The following is a 24,684-nucleotide window of genomic DNA, read 5'->3' as shown; positions in this document are numbered from 1 at the left end:
GCAAAGCCACGGGGAGCTTTAGAGTCGGACAGATTGGGGTTGAGTCCTGGCTCTTCTATTTATTAGCTCTAAGATCTCAGACAAATTACTTGGCTTCTGCCAATCCTAGTATCATCTGTAAAATGGAATCGACGATGACTAATTCACGGACTGTCTTGAGGACGGAATAATCTGATGTTTATAAAGCGTGAGCACGGTATCTGGCACAGTGTTAGTGCCAATCAACGGTAGATGTTATTTTTAAGTGCCTCCCTCTCCTGTGTCAATTTAATGACATTTGTGGGAACCCATTCTCAAACTTATCACCCATTTGCTTCTCTTCCTAAGCACCGAATAGAGACGAACTATGGTGCCAAGAAGTACCACCCAATGAAGGACAGAGACAAGGCTGTGAGCTCTTCTCCCCTCTGTTCTCTGCTCACTCCACTCATTGATGACAGTGATGCTCTCTCCCCACTTTTAGAGCTCGGGGAGCCCTGTTTGAACCCCTCTGTGGGCTATTTCTCCTCTCTGGCTTAGCTTTGGTATATGAGAATTTAATGTAGCTTTGACAATCAGTAAGATGCTTTGGGGGAGGGAGGGGTTAAGTGTTCTCCTTATGCCTGGCAGTTCTTAAATTTTTTCCAATGCTCTAGCAACAGCAACAACAACAACAACAACAACAACAATAATAATTACACAGCCTCCACCTAATCCGATCCAGAAGCTCAGCCACAATGAAAGTGGGCTGGGGCAGACATACACACAAAATGAATCCATGTCAAGCAGCCCCTCTGGCAGTATGGGTTGCTGGACACCACAGAATCAAAAGCCTGAGAGGGTGCTAGATAGAAAGCAGCCTACAAAGTGTTTGGGTGGCGCAGTGGGTTGAGCATCTGATTCTTGACTTCGGCTCAGGTCACGATCCCAGGGTCCCGGGACTGAGCCCCACATCGGGCTCCCTGCTCAGCGGGAAGCCTGCTTCTCCCTCTCCCACTCCCCCTGCTGGTGTTACCTCTCTCTTGCTGTGTCTCTCTCTGTCCAGTAAATAAAATCTTTAAAAATAAAATAAAATAAAATAAAAAATAAATGAGCTATGAAGCCATGTAAAGACATGTAGAAAGCCTAACTGCATGTTACTAAGTGAAAGATGCCAATCTGAAAAGGCTATATATTGCACAATTTCAACTATATGACATTCTGAAAAGGGAAAAGCTATGGACAAAGTGAAAAGATCAGTGGTCACTAGGGGCTGGGGACAAGGGAATGAATGGGCAGAGCAGAGAGGATTTTTAGGGCAGTGAAAATACTCTCTATGATGCTGAATGATGGAGACACGTCATTATACATTTGCCTAAGCCCATAAGACGTACATCAGGAGTAAACAGTAATATAAACAGTGAACTTTGGGTAATAGTGACATATCAATGCAGGTTCATCAAATGTAACAAATGTACCACTCTGGTCAGGGATGTTGATAATGGGGGAGACTATGCATGTGTGGGGGCAGTGGGTGTATGGAAAATCTCTGTACCTTTCTATCAATTTTCTTCTGAACCTAAAACTGCTCCAGGAAATTTTTTAAAGCCAAAACTTTAGTTCACATGATTTTAATCAGCTGACTTGTAAACTCTAAAAGAGAAAAAAGAAAGTGAACTTCATTGTCCATTGCCACATAGTTCTAACATCCTATATCAAGAACATGATATAACCACACAGAGAAAATTACTTCAAATAGCTTTAAATCATAGAGCATTGACTACATATCTCCAGTGGAATACATCCCAAAGATAAAACAAACCACAAAGAAATATTAAATTTCATTCAGTTAATTAGGTAGTTGGCATTCTTATTTTGAAATCATGCAAATAAGAAATTATATCAACAGGAACCCAGTCTTTCAGTAAAAGATAAGTATAAAATCAAAGAAGTAAAAATCCTGTAATCACAATCCCAAATCAGAAATATTAGTGTGAAAAAATGATCTAATTTCTCTGTCTACAAAACTCAATATGGTCTAGCTTTGCTCATCTAAAAGGCAACACGGTGACAATCCAATAGCAATGGGCACCCTGACTGGCAAGACTTTGGTTTCTAAAGTCTTACTATTTCCCATTAGAAGTAACTAGAGCTTCTTGGAGAAATGGCTGATTCTAGGTCAGGAATGAGACCAAATGAGACCAAAACCTCTTATACTGGCAAGCAAGAAAGCTCTGCAAAGTGGGTGTTCAAATCTCTTGCTATTTTTTACTCTTGATTTTTAGGATTTATCATGTATAATCTGGAAAAAATTCCTTTGTCAGATACACACAGCGAATATTTTCCCCAGTGTGTTGATTTGCTTATAATTTTTATTTTATTTTTTTTAAAGATTTTATTTATTTATTTGACAGGGACAGCCAGCAGAGAGGGAACACAAGCAGGGGGAGTGGGAGAGGAAGAAGCAGGCTCCTAGCGGAGGAACCTGATGTGGGGCTCGATCCCAGAATGCTGGGATCACGCCCTGAGCCGAAGGCAGATGCTTAACGACTGCGCCACCCAGGCGCCCCATCCTTATACATTTTTAATGGTATCCTTTGATTCACCGCAATTTAAAATTTTGATTAAGTCTCACTTATCAGTTACAAAAATTGTTAGTGTTTTTTTTTGTGTCCAGTCTAAACAGTACTGCCTTAACTCAATGTATTCTTTATGTTTTCTTTAGAGGCTCTATGGATCAAAGACCTAAATGTAAAAGCTAGAACCATAAAGCTTCTAGAAGAAAACAGAAGAAAATGGATAGACAAACCACTGACTGGAGAAAAATATTCACAGTATGTATATATGAAAATAGCATCCAACATACATACGACGAACTTCTACAAGTCAACAACAAAATCACACAATATTTAAAAAATGGGCAAAAGATTAAGGAGGGCACGTGATATGATGAGTACTGGGTGTTATACGCAACTGATAAATTGTTGAACACTACATCTGAAACCGATGGTGTACTAGAAGTTGGCTAATTGCATTTAAATAAAAAAAAAGATATACAAATTATCCAAAAGCACAAGAAAAGGTGCTCAGTGTCATCAGCCATGAAGGAAATGTAAATTAAAATGACACTGAGGTACCACTTCAAACCTATTAGATTTGTTAAAAGAAATACTGACAACCCCAAATACAGGTAAAGATGACAAACTCCCGGAACTCTCATACAGTGCTGGTGGGAGTGGAAAATGACACTTTGGAGACCCGTCTGGCGGTTTCATAAAAAGTTAAACGTACGTCTTCCCTATATTCTAGCTATTCAATCTTGAGGTATTTACCCAAGAGAAACCAAAACATATGTCCAAAAATGACTTTTCCATGAATATTCCTAACTGCTGCAAATTGGAAACCACCCAACTATTCCTTCAGCAGGAAAATGAATGAACAAATTTATCGTATATTCACACAGTAGCGTACTTCTCAGCAATAAGAAAGAAGGAGTTGCTGACACATACAACAACGAGGAGGAATGTAAAAGACGTTACTTGTGTTGAAAGAGTAAGAGATCTGAGATATGATTCCGTTTATGTGAAGTTCTAAGACAGAAACAAGTCATCAGAAATCAGAAAATGGTTGCCTGGAAGGGGTGGTGTGGGGTAGTGGCAGGAAACGACAGCCAAGGGGCAAAGAGGGAGTTTTCAGGCAACGGAAATGCTCAAATCATATTTTGGGAGGTGATTATAGGCATGTATATAACTGCGAAATCCATCACACTGAAGACTAAAAAATCTGTGTACTTTATTGTATTAATATCTCAACAAAAACACATATAGAGGGGCGCCTGGGTGGCACAGCGGTTAAGCATCTGCCTTTGGCTCAGGGCGTGGTCCCGGCGTTATGGGATCAAGCCCCACATCAGGCTCCTCTGCTATGAGCCTGCTTCTTCCTCTCCCACTCCCCCTGCTTGTGTTCCCTCTCTCACTGGCTGTCTCTATCTCTGTCAAATAAATAAATAAAATCTTTAAAAAAAAAACACATATAGAATGGGCAAAAAAAGCAATAATGACTGTAATGGATCTAGGCACATTAAATACATATTCAAAGAAAACCTATGAGTCCGTAATATTACTGGGGAAAAAGACCCCATTGGTCATCTCTGGAGGGTGCTACAGCACCAGCTTATTATTCTAAAAATGTTTAAATGAAAGGAAAGAATTAAGCATTTATCCTGTCTTTCCTCTTTGAACTGTATTTCAGAGTATCCAAACAGTTGATGAGGGAAAGTTCCTTTTTAATAGGAGAGTTCTAGCTTATAAATGCAGAATTAATGTAGAATTTAAAAATCACCATTTCGTAGGCCTTAATGAAATAATGGATCTAGGCAATGATCATTAGTGACTGCTAAAACCTTTAGGTGAAAGTAGATGAGGAATTTCTATAATGGACGAGTCAGGCTGACAACACAGGAATCCACTGTTGAAATTTAACATCACAAAGTGTGAAGCAACCAGATGTTATGTATCTCCCGATGTGATGTGACAGGAAGTTTACAGCATTACTTGAAGTATTCTTACTGGGAAGGAAAGAAGGGAGGGAAGGAGGGAAGAAAGAAGGAAGCCAAGCCTAGTAAACTTTCTAGGTCTAATTACAGTGGTTCTCCCTTACCCACAGGGGATACACTCCAAGATCCTCAGTGGATGCCGGAAATTGCAGACTGTACTGAACCCTAGATACACTATGCTTTTGTTCTATGCAAACATACCTATGATGAAGTTTAATTTATAAATGAGGCACAGTAAGAGATTAACAAGAATAACTACTAATAAAATTTAACAATTATAACAATATACCGTAATAAAAGTTGAACAGTCTCTCTCAAAATATGTGATTGTCCTGCACTCACCCTTCCTTCTTGTGATGATGTGAGATGATAAAATGCCTGTGTGATGAGACGAAGTGGGATGAGTGATATAGGCATCGTGATGTAGTGTACTGATCTCCTGAGGGCAGTAAGTCAGGAGGGTCCCCTGCTTCCGGACCACAGTTGACCATGAGTAATGGAATCCATAGAAAGTGAAAGCACAGGTAAGGGGCGACTACAATACAGCTTAGAGAACACGGAGATTAGAAGGAACACCTTAAAGGCATCAAGAAGAATCAATCTGCTCAGACTCCAGATTGTGCAAAACCTCACTGGACAAATGACTTGGGGTCTTCAACCGATGAATGCTATGAGGATAATAAAGGTGAGGGGAATGTTACAGATTAAAAGACCCTTCAGAGACCTATCAACCAAACACAATATGTGGCTCTTGTTTGGATCCTTATTTGAAGAAAGCAACTGTAAATGTGTATGTGTGTGTGTGTGTGTGTGTGTGTGGACAGAGAGATCGCACAGGATTTTGAGAAATGTTTTTGAGAAACATGGTCTGGGTATTGAATTTTACTAAGTGTAACTTTATGTTGAGCCTATGTTGAAGAAAGTCTTTATATGTTTAGCAACGCGCTCTAAAGTTTTTACAGCTGGAATGATAGGATGTCTGGGGATTTGCTTTCAGAAAGCAGAGGGGCAGTAGCTGAAAAACACATAGCAAAATGTTGATATTTGTTGAAACTGAATGATTAGTACATTTGGATTCATTAGACTGTTCTATTTTTGTGCATGTTTCAAATTTTCCATAATAAAATGTTGAATTAAAATAAAAGAAATTAACATAAAATGTAATGACTGAATTCTTCATTCTCCAATTTGTTCCGAGGGGAAAAAATAGCAAGAGACAAAATAATCAAACCCCTCATCCACTCAGGGTGGAATTCCCAGCCCATACAAAATTAGCATAAAAGAATTTTAGAAACTCTATGGAGGCCATTTTATTCGACAACTAACATCACATTGCCGGCTGTTCTTTGGAAGATCTCTTGAGGAAGATTTGGTGTGTGGTGTGTGGTGTGTGTGCACATATGCATGTGTGTGTGCTTTCAGCTTTCTACATATATGAGCTTATTTTGTCTTCTTTAAGGGGAGAGCAATACATTTTAATAAAGATAGCAAAATGGCCCTGCTATCTAATGCCATAAACTGTTTAAATTAACTTCCTCTTGCTCTTTCCATGTCCTAAAAAGCACTATTCTGCACCGTGGTGAGAATATTACTTAGCAGTGAGAGCTGGAAGAGCAAGGTGTTACTGCAGGTTTTCAATCTCTACAGGTCGGTGGCTCACCAGCTGTTGTTCTGATGGGGAGTTTGTGGGGGGCCTCACCATCTCCTTTTGGGAAACATCCTAGAACCAAAAAGGCAGACACAGTGGGACTGGCTGAGCAGCTAGGAAACTCACATACTTGCCTGAAACTGAGGCATGGAGCAGAGACATGAAAATTCGAAACATCTTTAAAAAACTAAAATCTTTTCCCAAAAATAGGCAGAAAAAGAGATGAGGAGTTCTCAGTTAAAAAAATCTTTTCATGTGTCTGTTGGCCATCTGTAGGTCTTCTTTGGAAAAATGTCTATTCAGGTCTTCTGCTCATCTTGTAATCGGATTATTTGCTTTTTTTGGTGTTGAGTTGTCTAAGTTCTTTATATACTTTGGATATTAGCCTCTTATTGGATATATCATTTGAAAATACCTTCTCCCATTCAGTAGGTTCTTGCCAGTTCCAACAACATGGATAACTAGACAGTAGAATGTTAAGTGAAATAAGTCAGCCAGAGAAAGACAAACACCATGATTTCATGCATATGTAGAACTTACAAAACAAAACAAACAAAAATAAAAAAGACACAAACAAAAAACAAGACTCTTAAATATAGAGCACAAACTGGTGGTTGCCAGAGGGGAGGGAGTGGGGGGATGGGTGAAATGGACAAAGGGGATCAAGAGTACGCTTATCATCATGAGCACTGAGTAATGTATAGAATTGCTGAATCATTATATACCTGAAATTAATAAACACTGTATGTTAATTACATCTCAATAAAGCAATGATGACAATAACGCTATTTTCCTAACTCTTCCATAGGCCACTGGCTCCATAAAAGGAGTCATCATGTCCAAACTCCTTAAGTCACTCCAAGCCCTCAGCAGCCCACTCCAGCAGACCCCCGAGTGGAATGGTGAACATCCTGGACTTGCACTGGAACCCGTCTACTTACTCACGCTCTTGGCTGGGACTCCGTCCTACTCCTACATTCCCTCTGACATCTCACTGCCAGGTCACAGGGAACTGCTACTTCTCGAACACAACGTTTTCAAGTCCCCAGCTATAGACCGACCTTCCTCTGTGCCAGTGTTCACTAAGTGAATCTACCGGTTGCTGGCAAAGATGGGAAGCATCCTTTCCACTCACTTCTCATTCATTCCCCACGGGCCATCACCCACCAGGTGCTGTTCATCACATCCCCTGAACGGCGCTCGTCTCCACCCCCTCCTCCCCGTGCCTCCTGAAGGACCACCTTTGGGTACTACACATGCTCTTCTCTCAGCCACCACAAGCTCACTCTCTTGGTTTTTCTCTTACTCTGGCCCACGTCATCTCACTCTCCTTTCCAGCTGCTCCTTTCATGCTTTAAATGTTGGGTTTTTTGGACTTCTGTCTTGTCCTTTCTTCTCCTTTCTCTACACAACCTTTTCCCTCTCACGACTTCAAATATGGACCAAAGGTGCCCAACGGTACCTCAGGCCTAGGCCTAGGCCTCTCTCCTTAGCTTAATCCCTACACAGCCAACTGCCTGCTGGATAAAGTCGGGTGTTTCCGAGACTAAACAGAAAGCACTGCCATTCTGCCTTCTCCCAAACCTTCTCCACTGGTGTTCTTTACCTCAGAGGAGCACCAGCATTTCCCAGGTGCTCAAGCTAGTAACTCGGGAGTCGGCCTTGACCCCCTACTTCCTGTCGTTCCTTTCATACTCAGTCCTCCTCATACATTGTGTCTCTTCTACTTTGTGAATTTGTCCATGCCGCTCCCACTGCCCCAACCCTAGCCCACACTCCCTCACTGAGGCTTCATCTAAGTCTACTCAGCTTTATAATCCATTTTCCACATGGCAGTCATAATAATCCTTTATTTAAAAAAAAAAGGAAAAGTCAGATAACCTCATTTTCCTTAAATCCCTTCAAAGGAGCTGGGTGACACACACACAGGTGTATATATATCTTTTTTTTTTTTTAAGAATTTTTTTTTTTTAAATCTTCACAGTGGTCCTTAAAAAAACACCAAATTCTTATTTACGAGTCCTCCGTAACCCAAACCCCACCCAGACTGGTCACCACATTCAATGTCTCCCTCTTCCTTTCTCTGCTCCAGACATCTGGAACTCCTGCAGTTTCCAGAATATTTCCCTCTCAGAATTCAAGCCTTTGCACATACTATTCTCTCTGCCTGAAGTACTATTTTTCTCTGTTAAGCCACTTTATTGAGGTATGACTAACATAAAAGAGCTGTCCTTATTTAATATATACACCTTGATGAATTTCAGATATGTATACACCTGTGGAACCATCACCACAGTCTATGATATAACACATCTATCACCTCCAAAAGTTTCCTCTCACACTCTTCATTTATTATTATTATTACTATTATTATTATTATTTTGTGATAAGAACACTTAAATCATATGATCATCTCAACAGATGCAGAAAAAACATTTGACAAAATTCAGCATCTGCTTATGATAAAAAAATCTAAACAAATTAGGTATAGAAGAAATGCACCTCAACATAATAAAGCCCGTATATGATAAACCCAGAGCTAATATCCTATGCAACAGTGAAAGGCTGAAATCTTTTTTTCTAAGATCAGAAATAAGGCAAGTGTATTTACTTTCACTGCTCCTATTCAACTACTGAAAGTCCTTGCCAGACCAATCAGTCAGGAAAAAGAAATAAAGGGCATCAAAACCGAAAAGGAAGTAGAAAATTTTTCTCTATGTGCAGATGACATGATTTTATATATAGAAAATGTAAAGACTCCACCAAAAAACTGTTAGATCTGATCAATGAATTCAGTAAAGTTCCAGGATACAAAATTAACATAGAAAAATCAGTAGCATTTCTATACACTAACAATGAATTAACTGAAAAAAGAAATAAAGAAAACGATCCCATTTACAAAAGCATCAAAAAAAAAAATACTCAGGAATAAACTTAACCAAGGCAGTGAAAGATTTCTACTCTGAAAAGTATAAGACATTGATGACAAACAGATGAAAATATATCCCACGTTCATGGATTGAAAGAACTAATATTGTTAAGATGTTCATACTACCAAAAGCCATCTACAGATTGAATGTAACATCTATCAAGATCCCAATGGCATATTTTGCAGAAGTATAAAAAACAATCCTAAAATTTATATGAAACTACAAAAGACCCCAAATAGCCAAAGCCATCCTGAGAAGAAAATACAAAGAGAGAAGCATCACGTTTCCTGATTTCAAGCTATACTATAAAACTATAGCAATCAAAATGTGTGATACAGGCATAAAAACAGACAGATAGATCTGCAGAATAGATTGAGAGCCCAGAAACAAACCCCAACATATATGATCAACTAATATTTGACAAGGGATCCAACAGTACTCAAAAGAGAAAAGAGAGTCTCTTAAAAAAATGATGCTGGGAAAATTAGATATTCACATATAATAGAAAGAAACTAGACCCCTATCTTACACCACTAACAAAAATTCACTCAAAATGGATTAAAGACTTAAATGTAAGACCTGGAACCATGAAACTTCTAGAAGAAAACAGAAAAGAAGTTCCTTGGCATGGGTCTTGACAACGATTTCTTGGGTATGACACCTAAAGCACCAGCCACACTATAGAAAATAAACAGGTGGGACTATACCAAACCAAAAAGCTTCTGCACAGCAAAATAAACAATCAACAAAGTGAAAAGACAACTTATGGAACGGGAAAAATATTTGCAAACCATGTATCTGATAAGGAGTTAACATCCAAAATTTAAAAACAACTCCTACCACTCAAAAGAAAAAAAGTCCATAAATGGGCAAAAGACCTGAATAGACATTTTCCCAAAGAAGACATATGAAAGGCCAACAGGTACAGGAAGTGATGATCAATTAGGGAAATGCAAATCAAACCACAGTGAGCTATCTCCTCATGCCTGTTAGAATGGTCATCATCAAGTAGCACGAAAAAGGATCCCTTCTGCGCTGTTGGTAGGAATGTAAATTGGGGCACCCAATATGGAAAAGTACGGAGGATCCTCCAAAAAATTAAGAATAGAACTACCATATGATCCAGCAATTCCACTTTGGGGAATGCATCCAAATGGAATGAAAATGCTAACCTCAAGAGATTTTTGTACTTCCATGCTCATAGCAGCATTATTTACAGTAGCCAAGACATAGAAATAACCTAAGTATTCATCAACAAATGAATGAATAAAGAAATCGATAAGATATATATAAATATATATAGATATATAAATATATATCTATATATATCTTAGATATATAAATATATATAGACATATATTTAGATATATACATCAGATATGTATTAGATATATATCTATATATATTTATATATCTTATATATTTAGATATATATATTAGATATATATTTATATATATTAGATATATATTTATATATATCTAATGGAATGTTATTCAGCCATAAAAAATGAGGAAATCCTGCCATTTGTGACAACATGAGAGCATTATGCTACATGACATAAGTCAGACAGAGAAAGACAAATGCTACATGATCTCACTTATATGCAAAATCTAAAAACAAACTCCTAGGAAAAAAAGATCAGATCTGTGGTTAGCAGGAAAGGGGAAAGGTAGTCACAAGGGACAAACTTCCAATGACAAGATAAATATGTACTAAGGATGTCACGTACAGCATGATGACTACAGTTAACACTGTTCTAGGATTTATGTGAAAGTTGTTAAGGGAGTAAATCCCAAGAATCCTCATCACAAGGAATTTTTTTTCTCCTTCTCTTTTTATTGTGCCTATATGAGAAGCTAACTAAACTTACCGCGGTAATCATGTCACAAAATATATAATTCAAACCATCACGCTGTACAACTTAGGTTTACACAGTGACATATGTCAATTATATCTCAATAAAATAAGCTAATTAATTAAAAAAACACAACACAGCATCTACCCTCTTAGCAAATGCTGAAGTATACAATACAGGCATTATGCTGTACAGGGGATGTCTAGAACCTACTCATCTTGCCTAACTGAAACTGCCTAGAATANGCCTTTGCACATACTATTCTCTCTGCCTGAAGTACTATTTTTCTCTGTTAAGCCACTTTATTGAGGTATGACTAACATAAAAGAGCTGTCCTTATTTAATATATACACCTTGATGAATTTCAGATATGTATACACCTGTGGAACCATCACCACAGTCTATGATATAACACATCTATCACCTCCAAAAGTTTCCTCTCACACTCTTCATTTATTATTATTATTACTATTATTATTATTATTATTTTGTGATAAGAACAGTTAAATCATATGATCATCTCAACAGATGCAGAAAAAACATTTGACAAAATTCAGCATCTGCTTATGATAAAAAAATCTAAACAAATTAGGTATAGAAGAAATGCACCTCAACATAATAAAGCCCGTATATGATAAACCCAGAGCTAATATCCTATGCAACAGTGAAAGGCTGAAATCTTTTTTTCTAAGATCAGAAATAAGGCAAGTGTATTTACTTTCACTGCTCCTATTCAACTACTGAAAGTCCTTGCCAGACCAATCAGTCAGGAAAAAGAAATAAAGGGCATCAAAACCGAAAAGGAAGTAGAAAATTTTTCTCTATGTGCAGATGACATGATTTTATATATAGAAAATGTAAAGACTCCATCAAAAAACTGTTAGATCTGATCAATGAATTCAGTAAAGTTCCAGGATACAAAATTAACATAGAAAAATCAGTAGCATTTCTATACACTAACAATGAATTAACTGAAAAAAGAAATAAAGAAAACGATCCCATTTACAAAAGCATCAAAAAAAAAAATACTCAGGAATAAACTTAACCAAGGCAGTGAAAGATTTCTACTCTGAAAAGTATAAGACATTGATGACAAACAGATGAAAATATATCCCACGTTCATGGATTGAAAGAACTAATATTGTTAAGATGTTCATACTACCAAAAGCCATCTACAGATTGAATGTAACATCTATCAAGATCCCAATGGCATATTTTGCAGAAGTATAAAAAACAATCCTAAAATTTATATGAAACTACAAAAGACCCCAAATAGCCAAAGCCATCCTGAGAAGAAAATACAAAGAGAGAAGCATCACGTTTCCTGATTTCAAGCTATACTATAAAACTATAGCAATCAAAATGTGTGATACAGGCATAAAAACAGACAGATAGATCTGCAGAATAGATTGAGAGCCCAGAAACAAACCCCAACATATATGATCAACTAATATTTGACAAGGGATCCAACAGTACTCAAAAGAGAAAAGAGAGTCTCTTAAAAAAATGATGCTGGGAAAATTAGATATTCACATATAATAGAAAGAAACTAGACCCCTATCTTACACCACTAACAAAAATTCACTCAAAATGGATTAAAGACTTAAATGTAAGACCTGGAACCATGAAACTTCTAGAAGAAAACAGAAAAGAAGTTCCTTGGCATGGGTCTTGACAACGATTTCTTGGGTATGACACCTAAAGCACCAGCCACACTATAGAAAATAAACAGGTGGGACTATACCAAACCAAAAAGCTTCTGCACAGCAAAATAAACAATCAACAAAGTGAAAAGACAACTTATGGAACGGGAAAAATATTTGCAAACCATGTATCTGATAAGGAGTTAACATCCAAAATTTAAAAACAACTCCTACCACTCAAAAGAAAAAAAGTCCATAAATGGGCAAAAGACCTGAATAGACATTTTCCCAAAGAAGACATATGAAAGGCCAACAGGTACAGGAAGTGATGATCAATTAGGGAAATGCAAATCAAACCACAGTGAGCTATCTCCTCATGCCTGTTAGAATGGTCATCATCAAGTAGCACGAAAAAGGATCCCTTCTGCGCTGTTGGTAGGAATGTAAATTGGGGCACCCAATATGGAAAAGTACGGAGGATCCTCCAAAAAATTAAGAATAGAACTACCATATGATCCAGCAATTCCACTTTGGGGAATGCATCCAAATGGAATGAAAATGCTAACCTCAAGAGATTTTTGTACTTCCATGCTCATAGCAGCATTATTTACAGTAGCCAAGACATAGAAATAACCTAAGTATTCATCAACAAATGAATGAATAAAGAAATCGATAAGATATATATAAATATATATAGATATATAAATATATATCTATATATATCTTAGATATATAAATATATATAGACATATATTTAGATATATACATCAGATATGTATTAGATATATATCTATATATATTTTATATATATTAGATATATATTTATATATATTAGATATATATTTATATATATCTAATGGAATGTTATTCAGCCATAAAAAATGAGGAAATCCTGCCATTTGTGACAACATGAGAGCATTATGCTACATGACATAAGTCAGACAGAGAAAGACAAATGCTACATGATCTCACTTATATGCAAAATCTAAAAACAAACTCCTAGGAAAAAAAGATCAGATCTGTGGTTAGCAGGAAAGGGGAAAGGTAGTCACAAGGGACAAACTTCCAATGACAAGATAAATATGTACTAAGGATGTCACGTACAGCATGATGACTACAGTTAACACTGTTCTAGGATTTATGTGAAAGTTGTTAAGGGAGTAAATCCCAAGAATCCTCATCACAAGGAATTTTTTTTCTCCTTCTCTTTTTATTGTGCCTATATGAGAAGCTAACTAAACTTACCGCGGTAATCATGTCACAAAATATATAATTCAAACCATCACGCTGTACTAGGTTTACACAGTGACATATGTCAATTATATCTCAATAAAATAAGCTAATTAATTAAAAAAACACAACACAAGATCTACCCTCTTAGCAAATGCTGAAGTATACAATACAGGCATTATGCTGTACAGGGGATGTCTAGAACCTACTCATCTTGCCTAACTGAAACTGCCTAGAATATTCTTACTCCCACACTCCACACCCACACCTTCTTTGCCTATTTAAATTCACCTTATTTTTAAAAAGTCTTAAACATCATTCCCTTAGGGAGGCTCTTCCCAACTCCCTAGACTAAGTTATAGCCCCTTGCTAGATTCTCCCATAGCATCCTCCCAGCCTGTCTTTTCATACTGATCACACTGGTAATTATTAAACGAACAGTTTTTCTGCCTGACCATAAATTTCATGGAAGTAGAAACCATGTCAATCACTGTGCTGCCCCCAGCGACATCCTGCTATTCAAAAGTGTTCCACTGAACTGTTGGCCACCGATAATATATGCATCTTAATTAAGGGCCAGTGCATTACACCATAAAGCCAACCCTATCCTCAGATGACCAGGAGCTTCCCCTTGAATTTTATCACAGATATACTCTAATTCTGCACAAGGAAGACATTCACATAGCCAGACGTGACCAATGCCAACAGGGAATGGAGAACCAAAGACTCATACAATCTAAGGAGTAGGAAAACGCAACAGAGCTGATGGTCTGGTCCCCCCATCAGGACCATTATCCGAATCACAACATTCACTAGATGTAGCAGACTTGAGCCCAAGAGTTCCAAATGGAAGACGAAAGTCACAAGAGGCTTCTGGACATCAGGGCTCTGGATGTCAAGGGTCTCAGACAGGGCAGGGGAATTTTGATGGTGAAGAGGGGTGCTGGATGATGAGTCCCAAATGGATGGAGGAGTGGCTGGGCTGGGGATCAGGGTACCATTCAGAGCTGTCTCACGTTCCTGCTTGAGCTAGGACATCCATCTTCTCCTGCCCTCAGACATTAGCACTCCTGGTCCTCAGACTTTCAGACTCAAACTGGGACTGTATGTATATTAGCACCCCCCTCACTGCCCCCGATTTTCAGGCCTTCAGGCTTGGACTGAATTAGACCACCAGCTTCACAGAAACAAGAGACAAGGTGGGGGAGAAAATCTATGAACAAGAGACCAGTGTGCGTGGGATATTCCATGTTCATTTGGGAGCCTGGCGCTTTGGCCACCCCAGACAGCCTATAATTGTTAAATGACCCCTTTGAAGGAGGCAACCCTTCACATCTGCTGTTGTTGTTACCCCAACTGGCTCGGGAACCAGGAGGGCCAGCGCCTGTGGGTAACCCTGCAGGTCTTCAGTGTCTTGAACTCAAGTAGCCTGGGTTGGGAAAGATGGCAGGCATGCCACCCTTGGGCCCACTTGGGTCATGAGAATAGCATCCAAATGCCTTAGGAGAATGGTGTGGCCTGGGGACACCATACACTATGCAAGCAACAGCTGTGGCAGCCAGATCAAACTCTGCTGTCTAAGCACATTATTGTCACTCTGAGCAAATTCAAATATCCACACCCATTGTCCATCACTCACCATGACGTGAGTCTGAATCTTAGCGGTCACTGTTGTGGGGCCTCTGGTGAAATCACCAAAGGGAAGGCCCTGGGGCTCGAGTGGGCCAGGTAAGAAGGTTATCACACCTGTGCCTCCCCATACCCTCTGGTTTACTGACCTGCACCATGAATCACTGGTCTCACCAGTATTTACCAAAATGTACACACACAGTCCTTGAGGTTCCCAATCAAGCAAAGATGTTTTCTGAGAGTCTGAGGATCTGATAACGGCTTTCTCTTGTCCTTCTTTAAGAATGGCTTCCCAACAGGATTCCATAGACTTGGGTGTCCCCCTTTTCTACAAGGCGGGGAGTACTCTGCCTTCAGAATACGATAGTGCCTTTTCTTCCCAGAGAAGTCTGATAGATTGGAGAAAGCTGAAGGCATCTGATTTTACACCACTTCAAAGTAATCTATCTGGTATGCTCTCCTTGGAGAGTTTTTTTTTCTCACTTCCCATTTAGACATGTTACAATAATATGCCTTGTTAATAGTTCCTGATTAATGTTACTCAGAACAAGATGAAACCTTTCATTTCTAATCTCATTTATTTTCTCCATCCTGAAAAGCTTTTTTCTTTTTTCTCCCCCCTTCCCTGTATCGATTGTTTTGGTCACAGGCAGGCTGCTTTTCACCCAAGCAACAGCCCTAGAGTCAACCCTGCTGGTGTGTTTCCCTGAACCACAGCAAGACTTTGCATTTTTATTCTTGTGATACATCTCTACTTGCTGAGGATGGAATTAAAAATAACAAAAAATGTCAAAGAACAGTTAGAAAGACTGCAAATGGACCTATTTCTTGGTGAAAAAAAATCATAAAGAAAGATAGTGTTCTCATATTAAAATTTCTACTTAAGCATAAGATTTTGTGTCATTTCTTTTTTTTTTTTAAGATTTTATTTACTTATTTGAGAGAGAGAGCAGAGCAAGAGAGAGAGAGAGCATGAGCGGGGTTGGGGGGGGCACAGGCAGAGGGAGGAGCGGGCTCCTCAATGAGCAGGGAACCCAACACAGGGCTTAATCCCAGGACCCCGGCATCATGCCCTGAGTTGAAGGCAGACGTTTAACTGACTGAGCCACCCAGGTGCCCCAATTTTGCATCATTTCTTATAGGTTAATTTGTGTAATTGTATTTGTGTATGCTATATGAAAATTATATATATGTATGTGTGTGTGTCTGTGTGTATTAAACAAAGTTCTGGGGTTTTTTTTCAAACAATAGGGATGGCTTTCTTAACAATGTATTTATTATTCATTTAATGTGTGTTCCGAGCGACATAAAACAGCACAACACGGAAAAGAAAGAATATAGTTTGTAAAACATCAATTACTTCACATAAAGGGAGCCCTGTCATCAGAAACCTTCCCGTCCCCTGGTCCAAACACCTCCCCATGAAGTTCACGACGATGTGGGTGCTGATGCTCAAGGGGGCCCAGGCTGTGTGGGCTGGGGGAGAGGCTTCATGGAAGGGGCCAGCCACACAGGATTCTCACTGCCCCCACCACCACCAAGCCTGGCGGAACCCCACACACAGACCTTTGCAAGGTCCAAGTCACTGCAAAGCAAATGTTTTTGCAAGCGTGGGTAGACCAACATCTTAGATAGCCTTAGCACTGAATTCTGCTGTCGCAGCCTGTGTTTTCCCCAGAACATAGTGGGCAATGGCAATCAAATCTGGGAGTCCCTCCTGTCCCCGTAACCCCTCCACCTGTGCCCCTGGCTCCAATGGGGCAGCGCTCCACCCATCATCTGGTTCTCCCCTCTGTGGGTGATGTCTTACTCTTCACGGGCTTCCTTCTAACAGCATATAGAGACCTCCAAAGCTCTCTGCTCTTAAAAAAATCAAAAACAAAAAGCTTAACTCTCTCAATGCAGGGTACCTGCAACAAGTTATCACAGATTTCCTAACATTTATTCATTCAGGCATGAATCTAATAGACACCTTTGGAGCCACGTGCCAAGCACAGTTCTACACGCTTGGGACACAAAGGGGAGCACATCAAAGATCCGGGCCCCATAAAGCTTGCAATCTAGTGAGGGCAAGGTCGAGAAAAATAATAGTCATAATAAATAAGTAAGTTCTATGGCATGCTAGAGGTCAGCAAGAACTTTAAAAAAAAGGGGGGGCAGCAGAACAGCACAAGGAGAAATGAGAGATGGGCGCAAGGTGGAGGTCTAAGGTACAGGCCAAGTTCAACATGCTGGGTCCAGATCTTCTTCTGTTAAATTCCAAACAGATGAATGATAAGTATATTCACTGTAATAACATATTCACAGGCTTTTTAATTGCGGGGCTTTACAAAGAAATCCTATGCAAATTCCATCGAGGAGAGAACCCAGCCGGACAGCAGAGGAAGAGCCTGCAGTCCTCGAAAGGGAGTGATTAGAGGAGGTAGGGAACGGCCTCACCATCCCCTTTCACTCATGCAGCCCAGATGGCCATTACGTCATGACGGCACGATGCCTTTCATTCCACAAAGGGGGATCAAGGATAGGTGAGGGGCTGATGGAAAGTATGGAGAAGTGAGGGGTACATGAGTGAGATGGGATGCAAAGAGCAGGCTTTGACTAGGGTGGGCAATCTGTACTGGGTGTCTGTCTGGTAGAACAAAAATGAGAACATGGCAGAGGGAGGCAAAAGAAATTCAATGAATATTAAACCTTACAATTGTGTCCTGAGTGGTTTCCAACAAGCCTGCTTCCCAGGGGCTCAGGTATGCAAAGGTTCAGGACAAAGGGCAGTGGACACAGAGGCCCCAGCTGGGGGTCTCCCCAGCACCCGCTCTTTGTGGTGTGGACGAAGAAGACATACCAGTTAAGTGGTTACTGTGTCCTCAAGGAACCCCGCCCCCCAACTCCAACTCCTGGCTGGGGTTCATTTATCTTAACTCTACAACAAAGTGGTTGGAATGCATCACTGTGGCCAACTTGCATTTTTTCTACACTGGAATTCATTTTTTCAAACAAAATCTTAAGCAGAACACAGGACAACTGACCCTTGAACAACACGGGGGCTTAGGGCGCTGACCACCTGCGTGCAGTCAAAAATCCATGTGTAACTCTTGACTTTCCAGAAGCTTAACTACTCCTAGCCCACTGGTGACCAGAAGCCTTACCGATACCATAAACAGACAATGAACACATATTTTATATGTTATGTGTGCTATGTTCTGTATTCTTACAATAAAGTAAGCTAGAGAAAAATTGAAGATCATAAGGCAGAGAAAATACATTTACAATATTGTACTGTATTTATCGAAAAAGTCTGCATATGAGTGAACCCGTGCAGTTCAAACCCATGTTAAGGGTCAACCATATAAAAGCTACCTAATGGTGATGATGATTTGGGCTGGGGGCCCAGCAAGAGGACCATTCTGCATCTTTGTCCTTCCCCTTCCCCATCCTCCTCCTTAGCATTTCTAAGGAAAGGAAAGGTCCCACAGGACATGGTCCTTCTCTCTTCTGGCCTCTTAACGATTCTCTGATGTACACGAAAGGTCAAAATGCATACAATGGAAATACTCACTAAGGAGATGACCTAATCTTAAGAACAAGTTAAGGAAAGAAGAAAAACTGGATGCCAGTGGGAACCAAATCCTCTGGCTCATGTCCACAGTGGGTCAGCAAAGCATGAAACATTGTTCAACCTTTGGAGAAGGGAAAGCTCAGGGTCCCCCCGCCTAAAGAGGGCAAAAAGCCACTGGCACATTCTCAAGAGTGGGGAGGGGTGACTGCTTCTGCCACTCACCAGCAAAAGAAGCTTTAAATACACATTAAGGATGATAAACATGAAAAAACCAGAAAGCGCGGATGCCATGAACAAACCTTGATTCCGAGTTCAATATTTTCTCCCCCATACACATCCATCCCGGGGTCAAGAAGACCGATTTCACCAAAGAACTTCCTGTTGACCACGAAGGAGCAGCCGATCATGGCTGGCGTCCTGCAGGAGAGAGAAAGGAGTTAGAGTCAGCTGACATATATATGATTCAGCCTTGAGGAAGAAGGGAATCCTGCCATTTGCAATACCCGTGGACCTTGAAGGTTTTGGGTTAAGTGAGATAAGGCAGAGAAAGACAAATACCGTATGTTCTCACTTATATGCGGCATCTAAAAAAGCTGAACTCATGGGAACAGAGTAGGATAGTGGTTACCGGGGGTTAGGGGCTGGGGGAATTGGGGAGATGCTGGTCAAAGGGTCTAAACTTGCAGTTCGAAGATGAATATGTTCTGGAGACCACGTATAGCATTGTGATTATTGTCAAGAATACTGTATCCCAGTTTTCAAAGTTGCTAAGAGACTAGATCTTAAAATGTTTTCACTACAAGGTGAAATAATTATGTGATGTGAAGGAGGTGTTAGCTAACGCTGTGGTGGTGATTGTACTGCCATATACAAATGTATCAAGTCAACAGGTTACACCCACTGTTGGATGTCAATTACATCTCAATAAAAAAAGAAAAAAAGAAGGAGCTAAAGCCACTAAGGTGACAACACCAGAAGCCCCTCTGCAGGCCATCACTGTCACAACAGGTGCTGGGTCTCACTCTGGTAAACCGAGAAACTTCCCTGAAATTCTCATTTTCCACATTCCTTCTCTCCAAGAAGCTCTGTTTTAGCTTCAGACAAATTAGAGTAGCGGCAACCTGGCTTCTACGTAGCTAACACAGGATGGTCTCACGTGACCCAAAGGGTCTGCAAACGTGGTGACAGTTCTCATGGCACGTCTGGCAGTCGCAGAGAAGCTCAGAGGTTAGGACCAAGAAGGCAGAAGACTCATCCAGGAGACCACTGGTGCCCGGGGAGAGACCGCCTGCCTCTGCCTGCCGGGGGCAGAGGGGGCCCAGCAGGAGAGACAGGAAGGCCAGTGAAACTCCCCTGGGGCCACCAGGAAGCTAAGCTGTTCATTAGGTGGAATATTCCTGAGCTGACTGGTAAACCACCATGTCAGATCCTTGTTTGCTCCTAACTTTGAGCTTGACTTTCACCTTAATGTCCAGCTTTCTGACTCCAGCACCTCTTGGTACCCATGCCGTAGGACAGTGGAGGGGCACACTAGGACAATAGGTGCTCAGCGTTGATCGGAGTCTTTGGAACGCTGGTGTTGCCACTGAGACACGCCCTTGTGTGATGTTGATGGAATGCTCTGGATCCCAGATAAGTCCCTACGGAGCATCACCGCGCAGAGAGGCAAGGTGCACAGAGGAGGGGCTCAAAGAAGACTGTTCCTCTGCCCTCTCATTGTGAGGCCCACCCACGTTTTCTCCAGAAATCCCATACCAATCACACCCCTGTACATGGGAGGTGGCGGTCTACAGGTGCCACGAGGGCCACACCAGAGAGAGGAGGCACTTCACTTGTTGATCCTCTCCTCCCAGCCCTGCGCTCCTCAGAGACAGGCAGCTGACCCCTAGCATGGAAAAGCGCTATGTGAGTCCATCAGCCCCCCACCCCGGCCTCGGTTAACTGAACCGGGAATGAGCACCAAACCCAAACTGAGTCCATCAAATCATGTTTTTCCTGAAACTCGGAGTCAGGAGGGTGCTGGAAGTGAGAACCACATGGTCTCCATCTGTGGGACTCAGGGCGCCATGTTGGGGCACCTGCACTGGCCCCCGTGTGCAGGTGCACGACTGTGCCGAGGAAAGAAGCAGATACATGGTGGCGGTGTGAGGCCTTGCTGAGGGACAGCCTGGTGACTCTGGCCTCCTATCAGCTGACAGGCCCGGCTCTGCCCTCTGCCCCTGGGGTCATGCAAGAGCCCCCCGGAGCCTTTATGTTCTATCTCCTTGATTCACACCGTGTGGAATAGGTTTCTGTTCTTCGCAACCAAGCAGTGATGAGAACACATGCCATCTCCTCCTACTTATGACCAGGGCGATGGGGGGGATGTGGGGATGTGTCATCACACAGCCAGAGAGTGAACTGCAGGGAGGAGCCATTCTGGGCGAGCTAAGTGCCGGGGTCCACCCAAGTGATAGAGAAATGCCAGCAACGGGAGGTGCGGTGTAGAGGAGGGGGGACCAGGAGGCAGTGCCAGGAACACCTCAGTTTTCTTGAGGGCAAATCCTGAGCACATCAGGAAACCCTAGTAAGCTGGAACCTTCTCCCCAAAGCCTATGCATCCAGAAATTTCCACCATTAACATACACAGTAATTAAGATGCTGCCCGAAGACGCTGTACTTTCTAGCCCCTCAAGGGCAAGCAAGGCTGGTGAAATCAGAAGGCACCGGCCCTCAACACACACCATCGCAGGGGTGGCTTCGGATCAAAGGAGGTCTCTTTGAGATTGACTCGGGGCCCCTCTGCACCAGCATCACCAGGATGGGTTTCAGAAAAGGCAGACTCCTGAGCACGGCCCAGAATCATGAAACCAGGTTTCCAGAGACGGGACTCAGGAGCTTGGCTCTGTAGCAGCAGACCCATCCCGTGGAGCCATCGGCTCCTCGATCGCTCAGTGCCAGAGGGCAGAGAAGTTACCCCCTAGCTTCTTGTTTATGCCCAAGAGCCAGTGCCTTGTTGGCTCAGGGCAGGCAGAGGCTGCCTGCTGGTGAACAAGCGAGTGACTATGACACAGCTGGGTGGCCGCCTGGTGGGGAAGGGCTCTGTGATGTCTCAGGGACACACTGGCTGAACTGGCTCGGAACCCAAGGACAGCAAGGAAGCGCACTGTAGCTGGGGCCTGGAACAGAGGAGGAGGGGGAGGAGGAGAGATGCAAGGAGGGGAGGGAGGAGGAGGAAGTGGTGGAGGGGTGAAGAGGACAGGAGAGGAGGGAGGGTGGGCTTTGAAGCGCCAACTTTCACTGTCAAGGAGGGTAGACAGGCTCCTTGTTCCTTCCAGATCCCTCTCGGATTGCCCTTTGNGAGGCTGGTGAAATCAGAAGGCACCGGCCCTCAACACACACCATCGCAGGGGTGGCTTTGGATCAAAGGAGGTCTCTTTGAGATTGGCTCGGGGCCCCTCTGCACCAGCATCACCAGGATGGGTTTCAGAAAAGGCAGACTCCTGAGCACGGCCCAGAATCATGAAACCAGGTTTCCAGAGACGGGACTCAGGAGCTTGGCTCTGTAGCAGCAGACCCATCCCGTGGAGCCATCGGCTCCTCGATCGCTCAGTGCCAGAGGGCAGAGAAGTTACCCCCTAGCTTCTTGTTTATGCCCAGGAGCCAGTGCCTTGTTGGCTCAGGGCAGGCAGAGGCTGCCTGCTGGTGAACAAGCGAGTGACTATGACACAGCTGGGTGGCCGCCTGGTGGGGAAGGGCTCTGTGATGTCTCAGGGACACACTGGCTGAACTGGCTCGGAACCCAAGGACAGCAAGGAAGCGCACTGTAGCTGGGGCCTGGAACAGAGGAGGAGGGGGAGGAGGAGAGATGCAAGGAGGGGAGGGAGGAGGAGGAAGTGGTGGAGGGGTGAAGAGGGCAGGAGAGGAGGGAGGGTGGGCTTTGAAGCACCAACTTTCACTGTCAAGGAGGGTAGACAGGCTCCTTGTTCCTTCCAGATCCCTCTCGGATTGCCCTTTGGGAAACATCTTCCCTGTCAAGCAGCGTGATATTTTAGTATAACTGGCTTTATCTGGATGATATTTCCCGCCTGCAGTGGCGAGGAGAGAAGAATTCACAGTAGGACTTGCCCTGGGTCCCCTCTCCGCTGGTCACAGCTCTGTTCAGCATATTCAACTCGGTTCCCTACCAGGAGCCCTAGGATTCCTCACCACGGAATGGAGAGGTCCCCAAGGGCCTCCTCATTGAAACCAAGCCGCAGCAGCTGGCTAGACTGGCACCGGGGCCCCGAGGAGGGGCAAAGCAGGCCCCGGTGGGTCTCCTGCGCAGGCTCTCAGAAGCTGAAGGTGAAGGGCGGGGGGCTGGTCCCAATGAAATGGAGACATGGGACAAACACGTGACCATTATTGTTGGTGGTGGCCTGTGAAAAGGTCCCCTAAAGGCCACGGGGAAAAACCTGCCACAGTGTCAAGAAGAGGGAACGCACTGTCCCATGTCCTGGCTCTCTAGTGAGGTGGCACGTGACAGGGACAGTGGAAAAGAGAGGCTGGCATCGGCCTGGAGATCAGCCCCCAGGAGGTGGCCTCCCAGCTGAGCCAAGACACCTGGGCCACAAGAGCAGGGGTCCACGGTGCCAGGCTCCCGGCAGGTGGCTCGCAACNGAGCAGGGGTCCACCGTGCCAGGCTCCCGGCAGGTGGCTCGCAACGAACCAGGGAACGTGGGGACTGAAGAATTAAAGCATGTGTCTGCACCCCCGCTGGGCCAGCCAGCAGTTCTGGGGAGGTCAGTGGCACAACTGCTCTGCATTCTGGAACCATCGACTGGACAGATAATAGAGCAGCTGGCTCTCTGCACAGGGAGGAACGGGTCTCCACCACCACACCGTCTCCCGGCCCTACCAGGGAGCTGCCGCCCCGGGGTGCAGGGTTGGCCAGACCCGTCCTTAGCCAAGCTTTGCCCCCACTTCCCCGCTGGTCTCCCCACCCCCTGCCCAGCCTCACCAGCCCCAGCCCCAGCCCCAGCTGACGGCACCCTGGGGCTGACAAGAGCCTGGAATGGGAGCCTACAGCCTCGTTCCTCAAACTCAACTGCGGTTACCATTAGTGCAAACATTTCAATTCAGAATTATTCAAAAAAGATAATCATATTAAGGGATCTGCCCAAGTCTAATAGCTCTATTACAGAGGAGAAGCACAGAAATTAAAAATAATCACTTTTATTGTTGCTGTTGTGCAGAATATATGCAACACACACAACAGTTCTGGCTGGGAGGGAGACGGAGGGAGAATTTCCACCACACGCAAAACCTTCTCCGTGTCCACATTTCCTCTTCTCCTAAGTGCCAGACGGCCCATTGGGGGTCTCGATAATTCCGTGCCCCCCCAACCCTTCAGTGGCTCCCTATTCTCTCCTCAGTTAAGGACAGGCTCTCCCTCAGCTTCCCTTTCTCATCAGTACCTTTCCAGCCGTTGACCCCACGGATTCCATGGCTTGGCTACTCTGAGCTATTCACCATTCAGAAAGCCTGTCCCAATTTCCGCCTGCCCCCCTTCCTCCGAAACATCTCCCCAGAGACCGCCTCCATCTCTGCAAATCCTACCCACCCTTCCAAAGACATTTCTTTCTGAAAAAAATTAATGTTTTCTGGTACAAAACACGAATAGTAACCGAAAGTAGTGTTCCCACACCAACCTGTACAGGC

General features: G+C 42.9%; 1 protein-coding gene across 3 annotated transcripts in view; it reads right to left on the bottom strand.

The window, feature by feature from the left end:
• GALNT17 (polypeptide N-acetylgalactosaminyltransferase 17) overlaps positions 1–24,684 on the bottom strand; it is a 456,620-nt gene that overhangs the window by 103,384 nt on the left and 328,552 nt on the right. For all 3 annotated transcript variants that reach the window (XM_034670023.1, XM_034670022.1, XM_034670024.1), the window contains one exon: positions 19,305–19,422. In XM_034670023.1, the coding sequence (XP_034525914.1) occupies positions 19,305–19,422 (118 nt within the window). The remainder of the gene's footprint in view (positions 1–19,304; positions 19,423–24,684) is intronic.

Source organism: Ailuropoda melanoleuca, chromosome 10, assembly GCF_002007445.2.
Source record: "Ailuropoda melanoleuca isolate Jingjing chromosome 10, ASM200744v2, whole genome shotgun sequence".
NCBI lineage: Eukaryota > Metazoa > Chordata > Mammalia > Carnivora > Ursidae > Ailuropoda > Ailuropoda melanoleuca.
Note: the sequence above shows the minus strand (reverse complement) of the source record. Positions and strands in the feature narration are given on the sequence as shown.